Source organism: Mastigoproctus giganteus, chromosome 11, assembly GCF_048544385.1.
Source record: "Mastigoproctus giganteus isolate SK-2022 chromosome 11, ASM4854438v1, whole genome shotgun sequence".
NCBI classification, from domain to species: Eukaryota; Metazoa; Arthropoda; class Arachnida; order Uropygi; family Thelyphonidae; genus Mastigoproctus; species Mastigoproctus giganteus.
In genome coordinates this window covers 114159259-114178796 of record NC_143585.1, presented here as the reverse complement: position 1 = coordinate 114178796, position 19538 = coordinate 114159259, and the positions used below count along the sequence as shown (strand labels likewise).

The following is a 19538-nucleotide window of genomic DNA, read 5'->3' as shown; positions in this document are numbered from 1 at the left end:
AGGTAAAGGGAAGGGTTTTTGCTTTCGTAAAGGCGACTATGATGGTCTGAGACAGTATTTAAATTCTATACAGTGGGACCAACTGATGATGTTACCAACAGCAAATTCAAAATGGGAAGCATTCAAGGAACTAATCTTGGAAGCTACCAGGCTTTACATACCAACCAAGAAATATTGTTCAAGGTTCAGGCCTAAATGGTTGTCAGATGAACTAATGAGACATATGGCAGAGAAGAAAAATGCATGGGATACATACAAACTAATGGGTGACATGGAAGCCTATGATAAATATAAGTTGGTCTGTAACCAAGTCACAAAGGAGATTAGGCAGGCAAAGGCAGATTATGAGAAATGCTTGGCAGAGGATGCAAAGAAAAACAGAAAAGAGTTCTTTGCCTATTTAAACTCAAGAAGGAAAGGGATGAATCAGATTGGTCCACTGGATGTTGATGGTTCAACAGTTGAGGATCCTGCTCAGGTGGCTAACAAACTAAACGAGTATTTTGCATCTACATTTACACATGAGGAGTTATTCAGGAAGGGAATGTCGTAGGTGAAGTAAACATTGGCAGTGAGCTAGATGATTTTCTAATAACTGAGAGGAAAGTGGAGGAGAAATTGTTGAGGATAAACATAAAAAAGGCACCCGGGGTGGATGGGATCTATCCAGTTATATTAAAGGAGGCAGCAAAGGAAGTAAGCAAACGCCTAGCCATAATTATGAGAGCTTCTTTGGACTCAGGGGAGGTACCCATAGACTGGAGATGTGCAAATGTAACCCCAATTCACAAAGGAGGATCAAAGGCTGACACAAGTAATTATAGACCTGTTAGTTTAACTTCGGTTCCAGGAAAATTAATGGATGCACTTGTTAAAGAAGCACTGCAGGATCATCTAGACAAGAATTCAGTTATAGCTCAGACACAGCATGGTTTTGTTAAGGGCAGGTCTTGTCTGACCAATTTGATTGGATACTATGATGTAGTCACAAAAGAACTGGATACAGGGAATAACTTTGATATTATATATTTGGATCTTAGAAAGGCTTTTGATACTGTTGCACATGGAAGACTGCTGCACAAATTGGAGCAGTGTGGCATTGGAGGCAAATTGCTGCTATGGATAAAGGGATGGTTGAGTGGCAGAAGTGGAGAGTGGTAATCAATGGACACTGCTCAACGTGGACTAATGTTATTAGTGGAGTTCCTCAGGGTTCAGTGTTGGGTCCATTGTTGTTTTCTGTATTTATAAATGATATTGATGATGGTATATCAAGCTTAATGTCCAAGTTTGCAGACGATACAAAGGTTGGCAGGGTTGTTAAGGACACTACTGATGCTATGCTGCTGCAACAGGGTCTGGAAAGGTTGAGCAGATGGGCTGAGAGGTGGCAAATGAAGTTTGACATTGACAAATGTAAAGTACTACATATGGGAAACAGTAACCCCAGATCAACGTATCAACTCTGTGGTACTACGCTGACAGTGGTAGAGAATGAAAAGGACCTGGGGGTAATTGTGCAGGCAGATATGAAGTTCTCTGAGCAGTGCAGACGAGCTGCAAGAGTAGCTCATGGTGTCTTGTCAATGATATACAGGAATTTTTCTAGCAGGGATAGGGATGTAATTATTCCCTTGTATAAGGCATTGGTCAGGCCACACCTTTAGTACTGTATACAGGTCTGGAGGCCTCATTTCAAGAAGGATGTAGAGCTGCTGGAACGAGTACAGAGAAGGGCAACAAGATTAGTGAATGGAACAAAGGGGAGAAAGGCTTAATGAAAGGCTTATGGAAGAAAGGCTTAAGTTTTGCAAATTACAGAGTCTGGAGACTAGGCATCGGCGAGGTGATCTGATAGAGGTGTATAAGGCTTTGAATGGTGTGAGCATGCTCAATGCCGATGGGATTCTTCCTCTTGCTCAGAATAATCACCTGAGAGGGCATAAATTCAAACTGAGGAAGGACGGATGTCGGATAGATATACGGAAATTTGTCTTTAGCCAGCGGGCAGTTGGTTTGTGGAATAGACTTCCATCACTTGTTGTTGAAGTTGATAGCCTAAACAAATTTAAGGCTCAGCTGGACAGGTATTTCGAACGAACGGAGGGATGAAATGGGAGTAGTGGTTGTGTTTTTTTTTTTTTGGCTGATGCTGAATAAGCTTGCTTTCTTGCATCATATGCCTCTACTAATGCTAATCCTAATTTCTTGAAAACACAAGGCGAATCGGTGCATAAGTGAATTCGGTTCGTGTTATATAAGATATCATTCCCCTATTTATAAATCGTGTATGATGGAATTCGTGTAGTGTAAACACGTGTTATACGAGGACTGACTGTACTACTAAACAAAATTAACAGAATCAGAAGAAAACAGTGTAACTCGTGCAACTTGCGATGAAGGGGGACAAAATTTGGTGTGGTGGTGGTGTATTATAGAATAACAAGGAAATGAGAAGAGAGCGAAAAAATTCGTAACAAAAATGTCACATTACAGAAGTCGACACAAGATGCTCGAAAATATGATCACGACATTAGTATGCCGTATGATCCCCTCCAACAGCTAAACAGGCCTTAATGGTGAACCGAAAGTTTCAAAGGAGATTTACGAAAAATGATTTCTGTTCTGTATACTACATATGCAATCGTCTATGGTTCGAAAACAACACAAAGAAACCAGCTGCTAAAGATGCACCATTGATGCAGACTGCATTTTCTAATGTTGATAGGATCCTTATGTGCAATAGCTGTAGAGGATCACTTAAGAACACCATTCCAGAGCTATCCAAGTTGAACGGCTTTATCTACCCAGAAATTTCATTGCATTTGTTGAAGTAACTGACTGGGCTAGCCGGATTGGTAAAGTGCTTGCCTGGCAACCCAAATGTCACGGGTTTGAATCCCACCTCGGGCTTGGATCAAAGTACTACAAAAACCTTGGAAGGTGCATTATGGCCATAGAAGCCGATGCGCCAACAACTACAAAAAAAAAAAAAAAATTGTTGAAGTTGGATTTAGTGACAGAAAGGCCCTCCAAGCTTAGCATTTATGCAGAAAGCTCTTTTATTTCGTAATCAATATATACAAATCAACATATGCATTTTATGTTATAATACAAGAATAGGATTGTTTACCTTTCAAACATTATTTAAATTAGGATTTTTCAATCTGCAGATTTCTGTTCAGATTGCCTGTTAAACATCGAGTATAACTGATTCAAGATAGACCTTCTAGAGAAATGCTGAGTCAAAGTTTGTTTAAACAATGGCTCTGTTGCCTACACTTCAAATACTCTTGACTGTCAAGAGTATTTCTGTAGCTTTAATAAAAAGAAAAGATGAAGGCAGCTCCTCCACTCCCCCATACACAGCTAAGTATCTTCTCATGCACTACAATGCTATGAGCAATTGATAAAATGCCAAGTATGACTTGAAATAATTCATTAGACAAGCTTCCTTATGTACTTAGTTCACCAACCGTGGACTGCTCTACATCAATTCTTTCATAACACCATCTGGCAGGTTCTTGCACTCAAATGGGAAGTATTGTTACAACAAAATATCTACTGTTTCATTTACTTCATCATCTTCAATGATACTGTTTTGGAAACTTGTCCATAAAAATTTTCAAATCTAAAAATGATGCACTGCCAATTGATGAAATTTATGATATCTTGCAGCATTTATAAGAACATTTTTCAGTAATACCATACTATTTAATAACATGCAGCAATAAAATAATTTCGCTGAGCAAAAAAAAAAAAAAAAAAAAAAAATGTATTGTTTTTGCAATTCTACACAAATTTGGCAGTCATCATCATCATCGTCAGCCATTTTCAATCCACTGCAGGATGAAGGCCTCTCCAGCAACTTTTGTAAACCCCAAACATGAGAGGTATTAGAACCTATAGTACTTAGTACCGTGCTTGGGTTGGAGGTCGAGAAGATGAAAGAAGATTTGTTGACATTGGACTTGAACTTCTGTAGACTGTAATTTTCAGGAAATACGTATGAAGGAAAGTTGTTCCAGAAAACGGCAGTTGAATGAATAAATGAGGAAGATGAAAAGTTGGTTCTGTGGGTTTGTAGTTGAACAGTAAATGGATGTTGGCTGGTGGCGGCACGTGTTCGGACTGTTTTGAAAGAGAGAGCGGGAATTATAGAAGCCAATTCAGAAAAACAGTGCCCATGGAAGTATCTGTAGAAGAGGCATGCAACAGAAACAGTATGTCTATGAGAAAGCGAGTGGAGATACTCTGTTAGAGATGAATCATTAATCAATCTAACTGCCCTCTTCTGAATGGAATCAAGAAGCCTGAGAGAGGTTTTGGGGGCACCACCCCAGGTGTGGGAACAATATTCCATGGCAGGGCGGATTTGCGATTTATACAGAGTGAGCAGCTGTTTGGAAGAAAAGTAACGCTGAGAGCGAAAGAGAAAACCAAGTTTTTTAGATGTAGAGGAAGCAATATTTGTAATGTGCTTGTACCATGAGAGATTAGAAGTCAGGGTAATCCCCAAAAGAGATATATCATTTTGCCTAGAAATCGGAGTGTCACCAAAGATAAGCATAGGAGCAGAAGAATCCTTTTTGCAAAATATACGACAAGACAGAGTTTTAGAAGGGTTGAAAAAGGCTGAAGGGTTGAAAGATTGGCATTTAAGGAATTGGTAGCAGATTTTCAAGAAGATGAAGGTGATTGAGCAGAGCAAGGTTTCTCAAAATGGAAAGTGGAATGCAATGTGCTATCATCGGCAAAACTATGGATAGGATTTCCAGTCAATGGAAAATATCATTAATATACAAGAGGAAAAGAGTGGGAGAAAGAACTGAACCTTGGGGGACAATGGCATTAGTGGAGAAGTCAGCAGACAGAGAGCCATCTACCATCACCCTCAGTGAGCAATCAGAGAGAAAACTGGATAACCAATTACAAAAAACAGCGCAAATCATAAGATGGAAGCTTGTTTAGAAGACCTTTATGCCAAACACAATCGAAGGAATTTGAAATGTCAAGAGCAACTACTTGTGTTTCACCAAACCTTTCCATTGAATTAGTCCATAAATGGGTAATGTAAGCCAGAATATCCCCAGTGGATCGACACTGACGGAATCTATACTGGCGATCGTTGAAGCTTAAGTTCTGCAAATTGCAGTGCCTGGAGACTATGCTCCTGTGAAGTAATTGAGGTATATAAGGCCTTGAATGGGTTGAGCAGGCTAAATTCTGATGGATTCTTCCTCTTTCTCAGATTAAGAACCTGAGAGGGCATAAATTAAATTGAGGAAAGACAGTTGTAGAATAGATATGTGAAAATTTGCCTTTAGCCAGCGGGTAGTTGATTAATGGCACAAACTTCCATCTGTCATTATGCAAGTTATTAATAGATTAAATAAATTCAAGGAGGAACTGGACAACCTTTTAGAGGGAATGGATACGTGAAATGTGTGTTTTTATTTTATTTGTCTGATGCTACATAAACTTGCTTTCTTGCATCACATGCCTCTACTACTAGCAGCAACATCACTGGGATGTCCTTTCACCACGTATAGCTGCCCACAAATAGGGGATAAATCTAAGGCAATGCATCCAGTTGACATGGGTGACCAGTGCAATGATGGGTCAGTTTGGCCTATGCAGCAGGACCAACTGATGATATTACCAACAGCAAATTCTAAATGGGAAGCATTCAGAGAAGTAATCATAGAAACTACTAGGCTTTTCATACCAACAAAGAAATACTGTTCATTTGAAATCTATTTAGACTAAATAGATTTCAAATGAACTACTAACACATGTGGCAGAGAAGAAAATTGCATGGGATGCATATTAATTATCAGATAATGCAGAAACCTATGGTATATATAAATTAGTCTATAATCAAATCACAAAGGAGGTTTGGCAAGCTAAGGGAGATTATGTTGTTGCTATTTGGTTTTTAGGAGCATTAGCAACTAAGGCCATATTGCTCCGGGAATATGCGGTGGTCATTCACTGACCTTTCTGCATCCTCCGTATTTGGTGGTGACGGGCTTGAACCCCGGTCTAATCAAGAAGCATGTGCTATGCACTGCTGCTCCTTTCCACCTAAGGAAGATTATGAATCTCTGCCAAAATGCAAAGAAAGTAGAAAAGATTTCTATATTAACAGTAGAAGGATGGGATTAAATCATGTTGAGCCACTTGATGTCAATGGGTTAAATATTGATGACTCTGCTCAGGATGCTGAAAATTGAATAGGTATTTTGTATCTACATTCACACATGATAAATTCTTTAGGAGAGGGGATGCCAGAAGTTTATCAAACAGAGAGCTAAATGAGTGATAAATGAAAGAAAAGTGGAAGAGAAATAATAATAGTATTTGCTATATAGTACAAGGAAACCATAGGCTTTTGCTGCACTGGTTAAAAAAAAAAAACCAAGTAGATAAGAAAATACAAATTATATACTTCCTTCCTCACATAGGCAACTATCCAGTTGACTATGTGAGGAAGTTTCTATTTATTCAAACTGTCAGCCTCAACTACCTGTGAGGACAACTTGTTCCAGCAATCAAGACTTGCTGGCTAAAAGAAAACTTCTTACAATCTAATCTAAACCTCAACCCCTGCAATTTTAATTTATGGCCCCTAGTTCTGAAATTATATATAACAGTGAAAATTCCAGTTTCATTCATTTTGCCCATCTCTCCAAGTCTTTCTTCTTCGTACAATCATCCTTCTGCCGATTTCACCATTTGTGTTGCCTGTCTTTGGATCCTTTCAAGTAGCTCATTTTCAGATGAGGTCTCCATACTTGAACACAGTATTCCAAATCTAGTCTTACAATTGCCTTATACAGAGGAATTATAACTTCCCTATCTTTATAGGATAATGTTAGATAAATCATCAATAGGACAACATGGGCCTTCCTGGATGCCATTTTTTACACTATTCAGAAAACTTTGTATCTGCCCATATCATAACTCCCAGATCCCTTTCCTTCTCCTCCTCAGGGTTGCTATTCCCCAAGTGTAAGACCATGCATCTAGTAGCATAAAAACATAGCTGTCACTTCTCTGACCATCTCTTAAGTTATCCTGAAGGAGCGCTGTTTGGCACTGATTGTTAACGAATCTACCAATCTTTACATTATCTGCAATATTGACATCATGCCTTCTAACCCTTTGTCGATGTCATTTCTGAAAATGATAATCAATAGTGGTTCAAGAAAAAATCCTTGAGTGACCCCATTCCTGGTGTTAAACCAATCTGAAGAATATCTATTAATCACAACCTTCTGCCTTTTGCACTGAAGCCATTCAATTTCTCATCTTAATCTTACCAGTAATCCCAATCTATTCAAGCTTATATAGCAACCTCTCACAAGGGACTGAGTCAAATGCTTTGCTAAAATTGTTCCCTAATTCCAGCTCATGAGTAACTGTGTCAAAATATCTACTAAGTTAGTTAAGAATTATTTTCCCTTAACAAAACCGCATTGAGTGTCCTCCAGAATGCCACTCTATTGTTTCCCTACATCGAGCTCATGGGTAACTGTGTCAATATAGCCTACTAAGTTAGTTAAACATTATTTTCCCTTAACAAAACTATGTTGGGTGTCCTTCAAAATGCCACATCTATCTAAATGTTCCTGGATTCACTTTTAATCATTGCCTCTAAGAATTTTACTACCACTGAAGTCAGACTAACCAGTCTAGTTTCCGGTTTCACTCTTAGAACCACTTATGTATTTGCAATATGTTGGTACTTTTCCAATCCAAAAGAATCTCCCAAAGTCTAAAGATGCCCTCATAATTAACCCCAATGGTTCAATACACTCCCTGGCGGTCTCCCTCAAAACTACCGGGAATATGCCATCAACTCCTGGAGCCTTACTTGTCTTTATGCTCAAGAGTTTTTCTAATAAATAATCATCTGTAATTACAAAATCACTAATTTCACGTCTCACTCTCTCTCACTTCTCAGCATGAAGAGTTGTTTTGTCAGTAAAGACCGATAAAAGTACCTTTTCAACATCTGCTAGGTTATCTAGGACTTTTTAACACCAGTGTACAAGGGTCCAATCTGATTATCTTTCTTCTCCATTGTATTCACATACATCAAAAATTCCTTATCCCCATTCTTTACTCTCTTAGCCAATGCTTTTTCATACACTGCCTTGGACTCCATAACCTTATTTGTGGTACTACTACAGAATATTTGTATCTGGTGTAGGCCTCAGTACTTTTCTTTGCTCTAACTATCCCATGCTATCTTTTTCTGCTCTATTTGACTTGCCAGCTTAGCAGTCATCCATTTCCACATCCTCCTCCTGAAATATTTTCTTAATGGCATGTATGTGTTCATGGCTGTAATTTTTGCTTTAAAAGTATTCAATAATTCATATGGGTTGCAGTAATGCCACAGTAATTTACACTCAGGGTGGTGGAAAATGAAGACCTGTGGGTTATTGTGCAGTCAGATATGAAGTTCTCTGAGGACTGCAGACATGCCTGGCCAGCTCATGGCATTCTATCAATGATGCACAGAAACTTCGCTAGCAGGGATAAGGATGTGATTATCCTCGTCTAAGGCCATGGTTAAGTTGCATCTTGAGTACTACATACAGGTCTGGAGGAGTCACTTCAGAAAGGATGGAGATCTGCTGTAACGATGCAGAGAAGGGCGACCAGATTAGTAAAGGGAACAAAAGGATGCTTTTACCTTCAGTTCTGTAAATTTCTGTAAATTGCATTGTCTAGAAACAAAGCACCACAAGGAGATCTGATCGAGATGTTTAAGGTCTTGAATGGATTCAGTAAGCTAAAATGTTGATGGCATTCTTCCTCTTGCTCAGACTACACACATGAGGTGGCATAAATTCAAGTTAAGGATGGTTGCAGGATAGATGTGTGGATGTTCATTTTCAGCCAGCAGGTGGTTGAATGTTGGAACAGGCTTTCATCTGTTGTGGAAATGGATGGTTTGAATGAATTAAAGGAAGAACTAGACAAATTCTTAGAGGATATGGATGGATGAAGTGCGTGGATTTTTTTTTTTTTTTTCCTTCATTTGTCTTGTATCTTTTGCATCATTTGTTTTCTTGCATCATTTGTCCTTACTACTACCATCACCACCCACAGCCAAGTGAAATGCACAAAGGTTAGTGGCAGTGATTTGAACGATCAACTGAACATGATTACAGAATAATCATTCCGTTTTTATCTGAAACAACAGAGAAATTATTCAGTAGTTTCCAATCAGCTTGCAAAATGCAGATAAAATACAACACTAAGAAATTCTGCAATTCTGCTTGATTCACCTGTTCATTTGATTATTTCTGAAACAATCAAATAAATATGCAGTATTACCTAGATCAGCAGCTCCGAAACTACTGAGATCTAGAGACCTGTTCAAAAATTAAAAAAAAAAAAAAAATGTGTGCAGACTCCTATATATATATATATATATATATATATATATATATATATATATATATATATAAAAAAATCATACCCTCCTTTTTATTTTTATTACGAAATATTCCGTTTTCCAACTATTTCAACATTATTTAAATATATGTATAATTATGTCACATGATAGTATTGGGAGAATTGCTAACGCTGCGCCTGTACTGCCATCTATAGTTTATTATTCGCTTATATAAACAGGTTAAGTTTATATTTGTCAGTAGTGTGGCTTTGCACTGGAGTGCTCGAGTCTGTTCTATTTTTGATTTTCGCTGCATCAGGACCACTGCTGTTCAATTCCCTGCATTGGTGATTTGATCTTACGATCGATTCTCCTTTGCAGCGATTTGTTTAGCGTTTGAAATGCAGCGATTCCCTGACCATTATTGGCCTTGTGGTCCTCTGTTGAGATGGGGCATAATTGTCAGTCTATTTTTGTCTATTTTTGTTTTGTTTTATTGTAGGGGTTTAAATCTCTGTTTGGTGATATTTCACATAAATTTGGACCTGGTACCTGTCAGAGGAGGCACCGTTAAATTTCTATTTAATTGGCTTTTAAATTTCAAAGAATTATTATTAGTACATTTAGATTTTCTGCTGCAATATTTTTACTCTTGTTACCCCTCTTGATTTGAATTTAGGTTTAATTTTGTCTTTTCGCTCTTGTCTTGCCGTAATGCTAGCATTATTTTATTTTTATTTTAAACCTTTATTCTAATTTATATGATTATATTTCAAGCATCATGTAGAGGAATATGCTTTTTGCTGCCTCTGATGTATGCTGTACCTTCCTTTTTATCTTTATTATGAAATATTCCATTTTCCAACTATTTCAACATTATTTAAATATATATATATATATATATATATATATATATATATATATATATATATATATAAACATTACTTTATACCCCTTCTGAACATTTTACAGACCCTTTGGAACTGGTCTACAGACCACCAGGGACCCCAGTTTGGGAAACACTGACCTAGACCAACCCCTCCAATCATTTTATTTGTGTCAGTTCACTACATAGAACAAATCATTTACATTAAATTACCTGTCATTTCCCTTCAGCAAACAGGATACTGAATCTCTAGGACATTCAATGACTAAAATCAGCAATTAAGTTTATTTCTCGCTCACTGGCCACTGCTACTATGCTAAATAACTTATTCTAGAGGGACTTGATGACTTAGGTCACTTTGTGCAATGATTGGAATGAGCAAACTCACACAAGACTCATTTTGCCCACTTATAAAGGGTAGCTTCAGTGTTGGCATTATGACCCCATCCCTGAAATAAGCCATGGTTTTGCAGTTAAACTTCCCTAAGGGAGAATGAGTTCAGTGATGACAAGGAGCTCAGGTGTAACCAATGCATGTGTTTGTAAGGATTTGAGGATCTTGCGTTAATGGCTGATTCTGGAATGCTGCCTGGCTTGCTATAATCATATATCCTACAGAATATATGGCACACAAGGGGCAAGCAATAAAGTACTGATTCATAAGAGAAACGGCTTTGGCAATTCACTCCTAAACCAGACACAACATCTGGGACAAATGCTTCACTGCTCTAGTCCAAGAAATAATTTCACTTAAAATATTAAATTATACCTATGGCACTGTACCTCTATATTACATACACACACACACACTAGGTAAATAATAAATCTATCCTTTCCATGAAATAAATCGATACAGTAATCTCACATTAATACCAACACAACACAAAAAACAGGTGGAGAGTTATGCAGGGTGTTGTATAACTGTCTCCCCTATGGGTATTTACCCTTGCCAAGAAATATTTGAGTTAGGGATTTCAAACTAACTTGGCTAGCAATTCCATCCTTCTGTATGTACCTACCTTCTAGAGCTATATATTTTCCCATCTGTGGATAGCTCTTTCAGGTTTCTTGAATAGAGCTCATTCTAAGCAGAAAACTGGCTTCCACTTCATGAATGACCTTCTCATCAGCATGAAATCTGTGGTCCCATAATGATTTCTTCGTTTCAGGGAATAGAAAAAAGGCAGAGGGTGCAAGGTCAGAAGAAAATAAGGTGTGTGCTGCAGATGTTCAAAGCCAAACCTAATTGCAAAATCCAATGTGCAAGGAACCTTGTGAGCAGGAGCATTGTTATCTAGGTGGATGCTCCTGGATAACTTCCCACGTCTCTTCAACTTGACAGCCTCTCATAACTTTCCCAGGAGATTTCTGTAGTATTCCCCAGTGATGCTGTTGCCTTTTGGGAGGTAATCTGTGATAATAATTTTAGAGTCCCAGAAGACCAACTAAATACGGAGGATGCGAAAAGGTCAGGGAATGACCACCGCATATCCCCCGAGCAATATGGCCTCCTTAGTTGCTAATGCTCATAAAAATCAAACAACAACAACCAGAAGACCAAACACATGACCTTGCTGGCAGATAATTGAACCTTGGTTTTTATGGGCGTTTTCTCATTTTCTATATCTATTTTCTCCTATGTTTCGTTACTGGGTCACTGTGAATAACCAGCATTCATCATCAACATTTCTCTCTACGAAGCTCCAATAATTGTGTGGAATACTCTTTCATGTGGAGTGTATGAGGAGGTGTCAATCTCAGAACCCATAAGGCTGCCTTAGACATGTACAAGAACTCATGCATTATGGTGCAAACGGAACCATTGCTAATGTTCACTTCATTTTCTATAAAATTTATAGTCACATATATCTATAAAGACTAGCTGTTCCACTTTTACCACAGTGGCAGGGTCTGTGGCTAAGATGGGTTCCCTTCCCTTGGACCATTGTGCACACTAGCCTGCTCACATCTGAACCATATTTTCCAACTTTTCATTTCAATGGGCAATCCGCTCCATATACAACTTTCATCCCCTTGTGAATGTTTTGCTTCGTCTTGCAAATAAAGAAAATTTTAACTGGCTTCAACCTTTTCTAGCATACATCTTCACTGTATTCATGGCTCAAGTTCAGTAACTGATGGATCTAGAAAAACAAATAAATATACACTAACTTATGAGACTTGAGTCAATGCTCATTGGCAGCAGCAACAAGTACCCACCTCATCTGTCACTCCTCTATAATAATTTGCCCAATGCATTCTTAATTTATTCAAATATCCACTTCTACAACACCAGATGGAAGTTTGGTACAACAGCAAAAAGACATCCTTTTTCAATTTAAAATTATGTCCCCTGGTGCACGCTGTCCACAGAAAAGTAAAGATGCCAGCATTTTGTCTGCTCAATCCTACTTAATAGTGCTGCAATTTGGAGAACTAAAGTCTTTTATGTCCTTGATTAATCTTTCGTCTTCTGTCCTTGATTAATCTGCACCCATTTCAAGAGATACACATCCTTCTTAAAATGAGTCTTCCACACCTGTATGCAGTACTGAAGACGCAGCCTAACCAATGACTTACACAATGGGATAATCATCTCCTTGTCACTGCTGCCAAAATTCCTGTATATCACCACTGGAACCCCATGTGCTATCCTATAGCCCACTGCTCTGATCAGAGAACTTCATTGTTGGATTGTACCACCATCACTAGGCCTCTCGTTCTTCACCACCTTCAGTGTGGTTCCACCCAAGTAGGCCAGCAGTTATTCCACTTCTCAGTCCATCTGCCTAATTTTTCTAGATCTTGCTGCAGCACCATGGCTTGATTCCTGCCAGCATTAGTATCATCCACAAAATAAGCCAATAAGCTTGATATGCCTTCACGAATAGTGTTAATTAATATTAAAATCAATGAACTTAGAACTGAAACCTGAGGGACTTCCGATTTAGTCAAAAAAAATTCTCATTATAACCACCTTTTATCCACAGCAGGTCTTGCTGCTAATGCCACAATGTTACAATTTGTAAATCTTTCATTACTGTTATTTTGTCATAATAGCTAAGATCTCCCAACAAATAAATGTTAAGCTTTCAGTTGCAGGATCATGACAGTAGTGCAGTCATGATCCTGCAACTCCATTTTCCTTAAAGAGAAGTCAAGCTTGAAGGTCTGTAATTACCCCTTACTTCTAGAATTTATAAAAGTAAAGAAGTCCATGCTGCTTTTTTTTTAGCAACCTTTGCCAAAGATTTCTTGTAATCTGCCTTCATTTGCCTAGTCTCCCTTGTGACTTGATTACAGACTAGCTTATATCTATCATAGGCTTCTGTGTCGCCTGATAATTTATATCCTACCCATGCATTTTGCTTCTCTTCCACTAGTCTCATTAGTTCATATGACATCCATTTAGGTCTAAACCTCAAATAGTATTTTTTAACTGTTATGAAAAGCCTAGTAGCTTCCACAATTAATTCCTTGAATGCTTCTCAGAATTGGCTGTTGGTAACCTTGTCAGTTGGTCCCACTGTACAGAATTTAAAAACTGTCTGAGACCACTGTAGTCACTTTTACGAAAGCAAAAACCCTTCCCCTTACCCATGATGGTAATTATAAAACCGCAGCCATTATCAACCCACTGCAGGATGGAAGCCTCCTCAAATTCATGTTGAGGGAAAGGGCCATAATCTGCCATAATGGTCCAATGAGGGTTGGCAGATCAACCGTATTTATTAGCCAGTGGCTTGAACCACGGTCTACTCAGAGTGTGTGCTATCGTACTCCAGCTCCTGACCACTCGATTACAGAGGCCTTATGGTAATTATATCTTTAAGTAAATCTCACATCAGTACACTGTGATAACTGCCACCGAGTGGTTCCTTTATCTGCAAATTCTTAATGCACAAATAATCACTGCTGATTACCAGATCAAGAGTATTACCCTCTCTGGTTGCCTCTTGAACATGCTGCTGCAGAAAACAATCATCCAATAAATCCACAAAAAGTCTTGCTAGTGTAAATTGACCAACCCACAAGTTCAAATCAATATTTGGGAAGTTAAAATCTTCCATTATAATTCAATCTGATTTACTGGCCCATTCTATTTCTCTAAACAATTGTTCGTCATACTCAGTCATTAGGCCCATAACACACTCCTACTCTCATTTTTGCTTTCCCAATGTCACACCAAACGGACTCAACACTGCACTGTCCATCTATGTCAACTGGATGCACTATCTTAGATTTTGTGTTTCCTAATTAACAGCATAACCCCTCCCCCTTCCTATCTGTACACATTGTACTCCCGATGTTTGTTTGTTTGTTTGTTTTGTGGTTTTCAGGAGCATTAGCAACTAAGACCATATTGCTCGGGGGGGGGGATATGCGGTGGTCATTCCCTGATCTTTCCGCATCCTCCGTATTTGGTGGTTATGGGCTCGAACCCCGGTTTAATCAAGAAGCATGTGCTATGCACTGCTGCTCCTGCCCACCTGGCTACAGAGGCGCCTTGTACTCCTGAAATTCCAATTCTACATTCTTTATATCTGTGTGACACCACATCTCTGATATCCCAACAATATCTGCCTTTGATGTCTTGACTAGCACTTCAAACTTGTCAAATTTATTTACTGTATTCCTAGCATTGGTGTACATACACCTATTCTTAGTTACCATAACACATCCCATGTATTTATTTGTTTCATGATGACTCCCACCAGCCCCTGAAAACCCCAACACCCCCCCCCCTCCAGGCCGCTGCTCATTCTAACAGAATGAATCACTTTCACCTCTGCCTTCTAGTTTGTGAATCCCCCTCCCCTAAGGTATCAAGCTTTGCGACCCACAATGTGATTTTTGTGTTGGCTCACGAGTGATTTTGTCTGCGAGTAACATCAGGTAAATGCAAAACTTGGCACCAAGCTGAATGTAGGAACCTGTGCAGCAAGGCATACAAGTTTACGAAGCTTAAAAAATGTATAACGTCAAATGTGTGAGAGCTATATTCCCATTTACTATAGTTCTATTGGTCGGAGACACACTGTTGTTATTTGCTGTATTCATAAGCACATTTCTGGAGATCACTACCAGAAAACAAAAACAATTTGCAGTTCCTGATTTATTGGGCTTTTCTTTTAGTGCAATCTAATTATAAACAGGGAGTAAACTCGATCTTACTGCATTTTGGTCCTTGAGGTTCTTAGATATGCCAGACAAGCTGTGCTTGCTACCTGGGAGTCTAAAATGCCGATGGAACCGATATTCAGGTGACACTCAAGTCAAGTGGACCCAATTTCGGTTAAGTCCGAATGGACTGTGACAGCCAAATCCTTTGCAAACCTTCATGATGGTGGGACTGTTAGTAATCCTGGGTATAACCCCCATGCACAAGCACACTGTGGAAGACCACTAAGGTATGAACCAGCATAAATCATGAAGGCATAAATCTCTCAGGATAAATCATGAAGCTTGACATTTTTGCTTCATGGTTTGAAAGTGAGTTGGTACAATCAGTGAGATGCCACTTGCTTTTCAAAAATCTTAAAGGCTCTGTTACTGTTGATTCACTGCCCAGCAGCTAACCCTTTGGCTAAAGTGAAGTGTATTTATGTTAAAAAAAAAAAAAAAAAAAAAAAAAACTGCAGTTGAGGGGGTGGGGATGGTAACATTTTTTTGGCTATAACTGCTTCACTTATAACGGAGGTATTAAAGTTGTCACCTGACATCTGCATTATATTGAGATTATATTGTATTTCCATAGTCTGCCAATTTCAAAATTTCAACACTAATTGAAAAGTTCACTATTGTATATACATCCTGGCAATAGTTAGTCACTTACGATTAATAATTTATGTTTAAGGAATGGCACATGAAATTTGTTGTCTATGAATACTTTTGTACAGTTCTTTAATACTGGAGATTCCTGATTCTGCATAACCACACATGAAAACAATTCTTATGTCCAGGAGAGAATAATATCAGAATGGACTTTTAAATGATAGTTAACCAATGGGAAAAGACTGACATGAAATTAAATGCCTCCTTTCTATTGTAAAAATCAATTTTATACTTTTGGTGTTGTTTTGATATCATTACTACACAGTTAGCATTGTTGACATCAATTTTTTCTAAGATAATTCCTTTAAGATATAGATGGTTCTATATATATATGCAATTTATTGTGTCTGATGTCTGGATAAATTTAAAGGAGGACTAACAAATTATTAAATGGGATGTGAAAACCGAGTGAATTTATTTTATTTTATTTTAAGGCTAATGTTAGTTTGCTTCCTTACATCATTTTACTATTACTAATTCAAAAAAAAAAAAAAAAAAAAATGGATTCACATACCTTAAAATGCACATAATCCTTTTTTCAGCTCAGAGTGACCAGTTCTAGAGCCAAATGAAAATTATAAATTTTTGCAGTTATTTCCACCGTTTCCTTCTAACAGCTCCATGTTTGTCTGTGGATGGTAACTATCTATGACATATTTTCTTTTCTTCATACCTTTTGGAATCTCTCCCCACATGAATTAAGTTGTCAATGGGTTCTCAAATGTTACACCAATAAAGTGCCCAGCTTCCCAATGATGAGATGCCAGGAAGCACTAAAACAATGGCTAGGGAGTGGAACCATATGATAAATAAGTAACTTTATAACTAATATGTTGCTTCTTCTCAGGGAGCTGTAACTTATTCACAGTGCAGCATACAGCTAACTCATGATGGGATATGTAATTTGAGAAATCAATGGCTTTGAAAAGACTCATCTTTTAAATATTGTCTGTATGTTCTACTTATTTATTTAAACTTAAATTACCAAATATTTTCAATGTCGTGTCTCTTCTCAATTTGGAAATTATGTCAAGGATGAATTTCTTTGCAGATATATCTCCACTGACCACAAATTCTAAGGTACCAAATAGCTACATTGCGAAATAGCAATTTATACTATTATTTCTTCTATGCTTTAAGGAAATAAGTACATGCTTAAAGAAAAAGTAAGTTTTATAATTTCAAGAAATTCACTAAGATAATACTATACACTACAAAATAAAAACACAAGCAATAAATGTCTATTTATCTATAAATAAATAGAAATTTATGGTTTATTGATTAAAAAAAAACTATATACAAGAGCCTAAAAAAGAAAGTAATATTCAATTAAATTTTTTTTTCATTCATATCTATAATTTGTTAATAAATTGAATTGTTAAAGAAATAAACACACAAAGCCATAAATATCTATCTATAAATATCAAGTGAGCTTTAACCCCCTTACCAAAGCATAGCAGTTGTCACAGGCCAAAATGACTACATCTATAGGGGACGTATGGTTAGCAACGCAAATTCCTCCACCTTTTGCCCTATTCTGTCTTTAAGAAAATTACAATAAAATAATTAAAATACCTAAAATTAGTTTGAAAAATTACTAAGTATTTTCACTTAAAACTTATATTTATTACAGTAATGCTTATATTTGCGTTACACTGTACTCAAGGTACACTCTACTTCATTGAGATTTGTAATAAATATTTAAAAGATATGAATATAGATCAAAATTAGAGGAAATGGCAACAAGATATATCTTTTTGAATAAGGTGTCCTATTATCCTAACAAAGATGAAACAGGATGCCAAATAGCACTGTTATTTTTACATTTTATTTAGGAATTAAAAGAAAATTTTATATTACAAATGGCATTTTATATTAATAATGTTTCAGTTTAAAAGTAAGAAAACAATTGCATAAATGATAGCTTCTGAATTTTGAAATGCTGGATATTGGGCAATTGCAATATTAAGAAACCAAAAGTTTTTTTTTTTTTTTTTTGAAAATAGCTAAAAAAAAAAAAAAAAAAAACCTTGATTTTTTTTTTTGAAAGAGGCTTTACAAACAAAAAAAAAGGGGGGGGGGGGGGGGAGGTTCAGAAACAGGAGGCTTTTTTAAAGTCCACACTACAGTAGAAATTAAATTTCACTGGCAAAATGCAAATTTCGATAAAAATACAGTCATAGGGCAGCTTTACCAGTCAATTATTACAAACCGGTCCCCTGAAAGTATAATAGCTATGACAGCCAGAGCTTGCTTCCGGGGTGTCTGAAAAACAAACACCGATGGAACTGATATTTAAGCCTTAAGAGTCGAGTAGACCAAATTCCATTGAAGTCTGACTGTTCTGCAACCAAACCCTCTGCTTGCAACTTGCCAATAGTGAGACTGATAATAACCCTTGGTACATTAATCCATGTGCAAGGTTTAATAACACTATCTTGGTGTTAGTATTAGTAATGACAGCAGGTGCTCACATCTGGTGAGTATGGGCTTGGCACACCCAGGGTCCTGAGCTGGATATCATCATTCTTCTCTTTCTTGGTGATTCCCTTCTACTTCTGACTCTCTCTCTCTTGGTAATTCAGAATTTTTCTCTTTTTTTTTTTTTTTTTTTTGGCTGGTGCAGCATAAGTCTCAGGCTTCCTTGCACCATATGGCTAATAATAATAATAAAAATAAATAATAAATGACAATTAAACAAGAAAGCAAGTTTATACAAAAGGATAGCCAAACTTAACCCTGGGAGATTCACAAGATAGTTCTGTAGGTTTGAGGGCCACCACACAACATAATTATTTAACTATTATTATCCTCTCCTCTAATAATTTGTCTAAATCCTTCCTAAATTTATTCAAACTACCCACTTCCCAAAACTAGATAAGTGTTCCAACAATCAACTACCTTGTACCTGAAAGCAACTTGCCACACATCTAACCCAAAACCATCTGTCGATTTAAGGTTACGTCTTCTTATGTCTATGTGGTCTGAGCAAGAGCAAGGATGCCATCACTTTCAACCCATTCAAAGGCTTCACCTCATTCACCTCAATTAAATCTCTTCCAAATTTCCAAGCATTGCAGTTTGCAGAAATAATGCTTTTCCTGTTAAGAGTTAGTTCCCTTTTATTTCTCTCACTAATCTCATGGCTCTTCTCCACATCCAGTCGAATAGATACACATCTTCCTTAAAATGAGGCTTCTAGACTGTATGCAGAACTTAATATGCGACCTAATCAATGTCTTATATAATGGGATAATCACTTCAATGTATCTGCTGGCAAAGTTACTGTATGTCACCGACAAAGCCCCATGAGCTATTCTAGCAGCCCATCTGCACAGCTCAGAGAACTTGATGTTGGGCTATAGAGTTGCCAAGGTTTCTTGTGTTCTCTACCACCACACC

The 19538-nt window shown here is 37.4% G+C and overlaps 1 protein-coding gene across 2 annotated transcripts in view; it reads right to left on the bottom strand.

Moving 5' to 3' along the window:
* Gpat4 (Glycerol-3-phosphate acyltransferase 4) overlaps positions 1 to 19538 on the bottom strand; it is a 326719-nt gene that overhangs the window by 100670 nt on the left and 206511 nt on the right. For both annotated transcript variants that reach the window (XM_090384714.1, XM_090384715.1), the window contains one exon: positions 17584 to 17677. In XM_090384714.1, coding sequence (XP_090240840.1) covers positions 17584 to 17677 — 94 coding nt within the window. The remainder of the gene's footprint in view (positions 1 to 17583; positions 17678 to 19538) is intronic.